Here is a 10059-nt window from a genome sequence, read left to right as displayed (position 1 = left end):
GAAAATGCCGTTTCTCAATGGATCAATCAATCCTTATTTTGGAACAACCTTGACTCTGATCTGCCCGGTGAAGTAACTATCGAAGGCATATCAATACAAATCTTACTCTATGGGGCCGGTTATAGCTATCAGTAAAATTTGTTATAGGACAACTCTGAAATGTTTTACTGATGAGCGTTTATACCAATCAGAAAATTTCCGTCATTAAATTTAATGTCACTTTGAAGTTTCTATTTGAAGAGTTTGTTTTTTACTGTTGCTTTCGTTGTTGCTTTAACGTTTTAAATACGACAAAGTCATCCGCAGAATTTAAGAAAGCCGCCAAAAATATCAACGGAAGATATGCTGCATCACTGAAAGCGTCTGACTCCGCATTTATTTCACGAATTCACTCAACGCGCCGCAATTTGATGAATTTCTTGATGCACCATTCTCGACTACTGAGCTAAAATTTGTAATAAAAAATGCCAAAATGGGTAAGGCTACGGGTGAAGACCGAATTAAAGTAGAGTTTTTTTTTTAAACAGGATTTTTGAGACCGCAGACGTCCCTGAAGGCTTCAAGAGGTCAATAATATTCCCTTACACAAAAAAGGGTTTAATAATGTACCGGAAAATTATAGGGGCATCTCCTCCTTGAATTCTTAAGTAAAGCTTTTCAGTACTCTAATTTTTAATAGGCTTTCACATTGGACCGAAGAAAAGAAATGTTTTAATGCATTTCAAGCAGGATTTAAAAAGAGCTATTCGACTATAGACCTTGGTCTATTCAGTTTGATAAACATTGCAGATGACTTCAAAAGAAGGAAACAAAAACTTTACGCCTTTTTTGTGGAATTTCGAGCTGCGTTTGATTCAATCGGCCGCGAATCGCTTTTTTATAAGCTTTATGAGCTTGGACTATCAAGTAAAGTTTTTATGTTTGTCAGAGCGATGTATGAAAATAATGTGGGATGGCGAGTATAAATCCGAAGAGTTTTCAACAGAAATTAACAAGGCTGTGTGTTGAGCACACTACTATTTGTTTTGTTTATTAATGATATCTTGGAGGAGGTCGGAGGAGGAATTCAGTTCGGCAGTACTCGCATACCTTGGCTGATATTTGAGGATGATATTGTTTTTTTTATCGGAATCGGTGGAAGGAATGCAGCGTATGGTGAACAGACTGGAGACATACTGTGAAAATAAGATACTGTCAGTTAATTTACAGAAGTCTAAAACTATGATATTTCGGGGCGGATCAGGAAGATATGCAAATAATGAAAAGTGGATGTACAAAGGTGAATATGTTGCAATTGTTCAAAAGTACAAATACTTAGGGGTTTTAATAACATCTAACCTCGACATAAAAAAGCTAGAGGAATCGAAAAGATAAGTTTCTCTGTGTGGAAACATTGCATCGATAATAAAGGTGTCGAGCATAGATCAAAGCTACAAATTTGTTTGCGACAACAGCTTCTATAATACTTTATGGCGGGCAAGTTCGGGGATATTGCCAATACGAGGAGGTGGAAAGGTTAATCAGGTATTTCTTAAATCGCATTTTTTCGGCTACCAATTTAAATGCTACATTTGGAAACAACTGAACTTCCATTGTTCTTAAGGACCTTTAAGCTACATTTTGACTACATTATAAAGGTGATGATAATGGACGAAGAAAGATTGCCAAGACAAGTATTTAAAAGGATTTTGTCATCTAGGGGTAATCTAGTCAAAAAATGGGAGGAGTTGGCTCATCGCTTAGGTGAAAGTATCGAAATTTTACAGGTATAAGCCTTTCAGATCTAAAAGACAATTTTAAAACAATGAAAGAGAAGTTAAGCCGTGTCGCGTATAGAATTTTTAAAGATGAAGCTCAATCTTCGCAACATAGAATGATTTACACTCAACTAAATTTAGATTTTCAAGAACGAACATCCCTCCTCAACCGTTTCACCATAAGTATGATGAATGTTATATTTAAAGTTAGAGGCGAACTATTAAATTTAAATTAAATCCGTATCGACCAGATCCGATCCTATGCTACCTTTGCAATCTTAATGAGAGAGAAGATGTACACCACTTCATTGCAAGATATTGCTCTGTTTTGAAAGTTTCGTGTAAAATTTTTTGGAGAAGCTGTGATGGTATTCGCCGAAACATTGGAAGTTCTGAATGAAAAAGTAGGCTGGACAAATTTTCAACTAACTTCTAACTAACTAACTGTTGATTTCATCAGTAAAATTTGAAAGGATGTGATCAGAACGAAAACTTCATTATTAAAAAAATTAAAAAGTTTTTATAAATTAAATAAAACTTTAAAAGAATTGTTTCTTTTTAAAAAAAAGTACTTGAGTATATGATTCACCTTATTACATCACCTTTTGCTAGAAGTAAATCTATAACATGTTCAATAACTAAAAACAAAAATTTTAGTTTGATGAATTTGAAAACACGACTTCCAAAAGTCTTCCCTTTAACAATCGAACTTCATTTTATATACCTTCAAAGATAAGGCACCCTTCCCGAAAACACTTTACCAAAACTTTCAGATGTCATTGTAAGAAACTGGAAAGGCATTGAACGGAACACAAAAACAGAGATGATTCTACGGCGCATATAATATAAAATTATATAATATAAAATTAATGTAAATTTATATCATTTGTAATCAAATAGTTGAAAAGCTAAATAAACACACATACATACATACATGCATATTGAAACCTGGGCTATACCGAGCCGTTAAATTACTACGAAGACAGTAACTCATGCTGACATCTTGTCGAAACCATTGCCTTAAAAGCATCTGGTACTAGATCTTTCATAATTAACTCCTGTTTAAATTAAACTGCTTTCAACAAGACATAAAGACAGAACACATCTCTAATGGTAGGTTAAAAATAGAATCACAATTTTTACCAGCTGTCTTGACCTGGTCCATGTTCCCTCGGCATGGAACGAAGTTATGCACGAAACTCTTCAACCGAGCCAAAGCCGCAAGACAAGCCTCTCTGGGACTCTTTCAAAGAATCCCTAAGAATTTACAAGAAGGGACTAAGGAAATCTAAGCTTTCTTCTTGGTGATCCTTCTGTGGCCCGATAGAAGAAACTTTTGAAGCTTCTAGGTTACGGAAAATTCGTTCAACTAAGCCAGCAATGCCAAGCTGCTTCACAAATGCAGACGGCTCCTGGACAAATTCAAGTAATTAATCGCTGAACTTTCTATTGCATACTCACTATATTGGTAGTTCTCTTACCGAAACTTGCAACAGTTATATACGTTCAAGTTCCAATACAATATATCCACAAGGTCTGATCACAAGGGACAAGCTACAATGGGCTCTCAACAGCTTCAAACCATTTAAATATGCAGGACCAGATGGGATAATAACAGCCGAGTTACAAAAGACTTCTGACATAATTGCACCAATCCCTGAAGCAATTTTTACCAGCTGTCTTTACCTCGTCCATGTTCCATCAGCATGGAGAGAAGTTAAAGTTGTTTTTATACCCAAAGCAGGTAAATACTCGCAAGTCAATCCTAAAAATCTACGACCTATAAGTCTATCATCATTCCTTCTTAAGACCTTGGAAATATTGATTGATATTCATTTAAGGGCAAGTATTGATACAAGACTTCTGTCTTCGTCTCAACATGCCTACTGTAAAGGTAAATCGGTGGAAACAGCTTTACACACCTATCGAATATTCCCTTCATCATAAAGAGTTCACTATGGTTGCTTTCCTTGACATCGAAGGTGCTTTTAACAACGTAGGCACATCGCTCGGGAGTTTATTCATTTAAATCAAGGTGGTGTTCTATCCTCTCTCCTCTGGAACCTAGTGGTAAATGAAATCCTAACTAGTCTGGATGCGGAGGGTTTCAGAGTGATCGCCTATGCGGACGACGTTGCTATAGCCGTTTCAGGAAAGCATCTTAACACCTTAAAAGAAATATTTCGAATGCCTTACACAGACCAATTTTTTGGGCTGATCGCCGTGGACTGGGTGTTAACGCACACAAAATCTATTTAGTCTTATTTTCGAGGAGATTCAAAATTCTATTTGTCAACCCTTCCTATATTAAAATAATCCAATTGATATTCTCAGACGAGGCTAAATATCTAAGTCTTGTTTTAGATAAAAATTGGAAACGCAATGTACAGGAAAGAGGCAAAAAAGCTACTGCAGCTTTCTTTTCTCGCAAAAAAGTATATGGGACCTAAACATCGGTAACCAGACCGATTTTAATATACGGTGTGGCTTTAGAGAAAGCTATAAACTGGGATAAACTAAATAAAGTCCAACGATCAGCTTGCTCTATGTATAAGATTACACCATCCCCCAACTGCAATTCGACAGAAACTTCCAGATTTCTATGCCTCCCAGATCTTTCTGCGAGGATAGGATAATCGTGGAAGATGGTTCAAAAACAAAAGAAGGTTTTGGTGGAAGTGTGTACTCTGAACCACCTTAGCCACGCGGCTAAGCGTATTCTCAAATGACTCTTGCTGAAGCTGTATGGACGAGAAAGAGGAGGAAACAGTTCTTCACCTTCTCTGTACATGCTTTGCTCTAGTTTAAAAACGCAAGAATTGCTTCGGAGAACTCTTCTTTAACGATCTAAACGATCTAAATCATATCAGCATAACCAGTCTCTCATGTTTCGTAAGGGACTCAAACTGGTTCCATTGAGCTTAGGAGGAAGCCTCAAGATTCATGTGGTATCATAATGGGGCAATAAAATGGCCTAAGTGTTGCGTTTCCATTATGGACAGCCACTTTAACCTAACCTAACCTAAGGGAACGTAAATAGAAATAGAATTGAACAATTATCTTTAAAAAAACCGTTATGACATTAGTTATTGAAGGAAACTGAGTTAAGTTGTTCATTAATTTGACTCATGGAAGTCGTAAGACCGAGTTACAAGTAATTTCTCTCGAAGTCCTCTGCCGCCAACACAATGTATCGAAAACCAGTGGCAACATTGCCAAGATGCAATCAGAGAAGCCTCTTCTGATGTGCTGGGTTTCAAGCAGCCACCAACAAGGAACCCCTGGTTTTATGAGGAATGGCCGCAGACAAATGCAGCCAAACAACAGGAAAGCAAAGCTGCGCTGCATAAAAGGACGAGAGCTGCACATGAGCAGAAGAGGCGAGAGGAACACTGACTTCTCTTCGTGCCGTCGAAGATGCTGAGAGGTTTAAAAGCAGGAATGAGGCTCGAAAGTTTTATGAACAGGTGAAACGAAATTCACAGGTACATAAACCTAGAACCGAAGGCTGCAAAGACGAAAGTGGAAACATCATAGTGGAACCGCATACAATACTGAGGATATGGAAGGACCACTTATGCAGACTGTATAACAGCGAAGACGAACCGAATTACGATGCCAGGCAAGATGATCCATTCAACATAGTCGACGAAAGCCAGAAGGGTAAATGTCCAACGACTAAGATGGCTGGGTCACGTAGAGCGCATGGAAAGCAATGCTTCGGCCCAGAAAGTCTTCGAATCCACACCCACATTACAGCGCAGTAGAGGAAGACCGCGTATCAGGTGGCGCGTACAAGTGGAAAGTGACCTCACCCAATTTGGAGCGCGAAACTGGAGACATCTAGCTAGGGACCGAAGTGATGGAGAAGTTTGTTGAGGTGAGTTCACACAGGACTGTAGCGCCACCTTAAGTAAGTATGTAAGGAAGTCGTAAGAAATAGTTGGGGATATAGGAGAAGAGGTCTATGTGAAACAGAAGGGTTAAAAGAATCTGTCGAAAATATAAAATCAAGTTCTATGTTCAGTGACTTAAAACAATTTTATATAAGGATTTTGTAAAAATTCAAAGGTACTCTGAAATGATTATCTTTCCATGTTTTCAAAATTAAAAAACAAAAATTACCTGTCCGAACAATTTGCCTTCTTCTCGTTTGCTTAAATTGCAAATCTGACATCTGACCAATAAATGGCAATCATCTAAGACTGTATTGAAGAATCTGCGTGTAGGCAGAAGTGCTTCAAGATCGATGATGAATTCAAGAAATCGTTCACAATAATGAACGATGTCGCTATTTAACGGACCCTCAGCTGGGATTTTTTCCAAATTCTCAAGAAAGTTCACTATCAAATTCTGAAAAGAATATAAAACAATCAAATAAAATACATTGTGTAGCGTTTAATTAACTATAGAACAACATACCTGTAGGAAACGGCGTTCCCAATCAATTTCAGGCTTCTTTTCTGTCTTCTCTTTCTTTTGAATCTTTTTCCAAAATTTCTTCCATTCGGGAATGTCTCGCAGTTCTTGATCACGACGTTCTTAGGAGGTTGCAAATATCATTAGAGACTCTTCAAATAACTTAATTTAAAACTTACTTGGTTGTAAACACGTCCACATTGATAAGGAAACCAATCGTTTCGCCTGCTCACGACACAACTCGATCTCCATGCTGTTGAAGCAATGATTTATAAAGATCAAGAGAGCAGTTTGTTCACGAATTTGAAAAGCACTCAGTTTGTTGCCTCTTTGCGGCAAACATGATTCTATGGCTTGACGGAAGAACGCCGAAAACTCTTCGGATTTTTTCTCGAATATTGGCCAAACCTCTACACGTTCCCGGAACTTTTCATTTACCATTACCACAATGGACATAACATGTGCATGACTTGCCTTTCCAGCCGTATAGTTTGGCCAAAGATAGTTTTCCAAATATTGACTGAACTCCAGCATCATAATCCGACGAATTGAATGCTTTGAATCTTGAATTTCTTTAGCATAGATCTCTTCGATTACATTCGGATCGTATGGGAGATGGTCGGCTTGGGTTTCAGCTGACCAGTATTTTGTTGCAAGCTTTTTTATTACATTCAAAAAACAAAGTTTTATTAATTTTACAATATTTAAAAAATATGTTAAGTAAACGTTTAGCACTTACAAGGGAAATAACATCGGCGTTTATTTGAGATATCGTCACAACCGGTACTTTAAATTTTGTCTGACCCTCGACGGATGATTGTTTTTCTTTCATTTTGAATTTATGATAATTTTACTTGGGGTTTAGTATTTTTAATTTAAAAACAAAATTTAAAATAACACAAAGTATGGAAATAACACAGAGATTAGTTAGCCGCCAATACAGAATTTGACATTTGCACGTTTGTTTTCATCATCGATTTTGACAGTTTTCGGTGGAGTGTGCAATAGAAGAAAAGTGAATGAATGCGTCCAAATCCAATTGAAATACGTCGAATTAATGGCTGCGTTCAACCTTGTGTTCGACGAGTATGATAAGTATGTTCATGAGCTAAAGTTTATGTTGATCGAAAAAAGCAGACATATATTAAGATTATCAATATTAAGATGTCCAATGGATAATTTTATTCAATCACCGGGTTTTTACCAAAAACCACACACATTTTAAATAAATTTTCGTGTTACTGAAAATTTAATCAAATGTTGAACCAGCTGTTGTGTCAGATATGCCAAATATGCCAGAAATTCTTCGATATTGCACTTTGCTCTCATTTTTTATAATGTCATCTATTTTTGTAGATGAAACTTATGTCTTTTGATTATTGTGCTGTCTTATAGCGTATTTAACTAGTTATCCTGAAGGTTTTATTTCCAGAAGACAAAACTAATTTCAACATACAATGCAACAAATTTGTTTTTACAAATTGTCAATTGAATATAATTGTGAGTTCAATTAATAAACTAACTATTGAGAATAAAATTCAGATCTTAACTCTTTCTAAAATAAAAAATTAAACAACTTATTCATATTGTTTTAAGTAGTTTTATTTCAATGTTGATAAAAAAAATTAAGATCGTAGTAAAAATTTCAAATTATTAAATATTTTTATAACAATTCTGATAAAAATAATATTTATTGTGTACATTTTACAAAGAACCAAATTCAATTTAAAAAATCAATATGAATCCCGTCATTAATCGCCTTATTGAAGAACGAAAGAAATGGCTTCAAGATATACCAAATGGATTCACTGCCAATCCATTAAAAAGTATTGACGGAACTATAAATCTACTTAAATGGGAATGCACAATACCTGGCCCCAAAAAAACTCCTTGGGAAGGAAAATTTTACAAATTTACAATTGAATTTGCAAAAGATGAATTAAACAAACCATTAATAGTGTATTGTATTTCAAAAATTTTTCATCCAAATGTTGATCATAAGGGATATGTTTGTTCATCTTTAATTCATTTCTGGCCTAAATATGGACTTAAACAAATAATTTTCAGTCTTCAATCATTTTTGGAATTTCCAAATATATACTCGATACTTAATTTTGAGGCAGCAAATTTATTCAAGAATAACCGTGAAGAGTACAATAATAGGGTTAAAAATATGCGTGGTGTTTGTATAAATATTTGACACAAACTTAATAAAATTGATTTTCGTCATCGTTCAAAATGGTACACCATGTACTTAAATTGTTTCTTTATGTATATCTTAAGCAGTCTCAGAGCACATGAAATTTAGTACATTGCCAAGTGTGCTGGTGGCGTTTATAATTTACTCCCATTCTTAACTCTACCTTAATATGTTTCTTAAGAGTTGAGCAGGTGTCGCTTCGGTCGTTCCTTCTCTATCAGATTACTTGAGAAGATTTTATGTGAAGAGTTTTTTGTTTAAATGTCCGCGGAGACTTCGCTGGTTGGCCCGATTTCGAAAGATCCGATCGATGAATGGCATGGCCAGCATCGTTTTTGAAAAAGAACGGACCGATGAAGTCTCCAGCTTAAAATCCACAGCGAACTTACAACTGCTCAAAAATATTTTGTTCTATCATTTACATTTGTCGGTTGACTCTGATATTTTTCATGATGATTTGTGTTTATTGAGTGATTAAAGAAATTTTGACAAAAAATAAAATAAACAATATGGCCACCACAAGCAGCAGGCAGGAACTATAGTGTGGTTGTAGTTGTCAAATTTGCTTTTAATTCATACCTTGTCTGTGGGTTTTAATAGTAACACAATTTTGAAAATTAATCAGGTTAAAAAACCAGTTAAACAGTACACGTTTATCAAATATATTTTTTGTCAAATAGAACACGAAATCGTTCTTTTTTTTACAAGAAAGTTTATCAAGCGCACATTCTTAGAATCACTACGTTGTGAAATCATTCAATGAGTTAGTGGAGAATAATTTTGACGTTTTACAATCAGCTGTTTGGTAAAGACACAAGAATTCAAAATGAAATAAATCGTTCAGTATTTAAAAACACAACAGACTATTTAAAGTTATCAAATCAAAAATATTTTTTATTTTATATACATTGTTGCATTTGTCAGTAATATCTTTGTATATGAAATGGTATAGCACTCTCATGCAGAGGAACGAACGAAGCGACGTCTGGGCAAACATCAATGAACTAAATCTGCAAAGTTTGTGTAGAATTTTAATTGGGGAAATTTGGAGACAATTTGACAATTAATACAAAACAGAAGAATGTAAACAAAAGTAGCTATGGTTGGAGGGAGACAATAATGCAAAATTATTTTGTTTATTTATTTATGTGTTGTATACCAATAAGCCAAATAGCAATTCAAATTTTGTAACTGTTGCCGGTTAGCCGATTGTCAATGAGTACAACAAAAATACATTGAAATACCTATTTTCAAAACAAAAAGAAAGTAGGAACAATGTTTTTGTTTGTCCTACATACAGTGGTGGACACGAATTTACCAAATTGAAAAGAGTATAAGTATTTTTCTAGTTTTAATTCTTTATTACTTGTAAGTAACGGTTCATTTTTATGTTGTTTCTATGACTACCTTATATATTAATAAAAATGTATAAATAATTGAAAAGTAAAATACCTTTTGGCGAAAAATTAAGACTGTTTGTGATTTGTGTTGTTTTTAGCTGGACATAAATTAGCCCGTTTTGCAATCAAAGAGTGTATTTTTAATTTTTGTGTTTTTATTTTTAAAGAAAATAATAATTATTTTTTGAGGTAATTAAATATTCCTTTAATGATCTATATTAAAAAATAAAAACAAATTAATTAGTCATGGCAAAAGGAAAATGATGCTTAAAGGAAAAAAGAA

At 34.8% G+C, this 10059-nt stretch overlaps 1 protein-coding gene across 1 annotated transcript in view; it reads right to left on the bottom strand.

Annotated features, from left to right (window-relative positions):
* Positions 1–7140, bottom strand: part of LOC129952716 (RNA helicase aquarius) — a 40582-nt gene extending 33442 nt beyond the window's left edge. Inside the window, exons 1-4 of the mRNA XM_056065514.1 lie at positions 6916–7140; positions 6356–6833; positions 6180–6298; positions 5883–6110 (exon numbers count right to left, since the gene is read on the bottom strand). Of these exons, the coding sequence (XP_055921489.1) occupies positions 5883–6110; positions 6180–6298; positions 6356–6833; positions 6916–7008 (918 nt within the window). The 5' untranslated portion in view covers positions 7009–7140. The remainder of the gene's footprint in view (positions 1–5882; positions 6111–6179; positions 6299–6355; positions 6834–6915) is intronic.
* Between the last annotated feature and the right edge of the window lie 2919 nt (positions 7141–10059).

Source organism: Eupeodes corollae, chromosome 1, assembly GCF_945859685.1.
Source record: "Eupeodes corollae chromosome 1, idEupCoro1.1, whole genome shotgun sequence".
Taxonomy (NCBI): domain Eukaryota; kingdom Metazoa; phylum Arthropoda; class Insecta; order Diptera; family Syrphidae; genus Eupeodes; species Eupeodes corollae.
The sequence above is the reverse complement of the archived record's forward strand: the minus strand, read 5'-3'. Positions and strand labels throughout refer to the sequence as shown.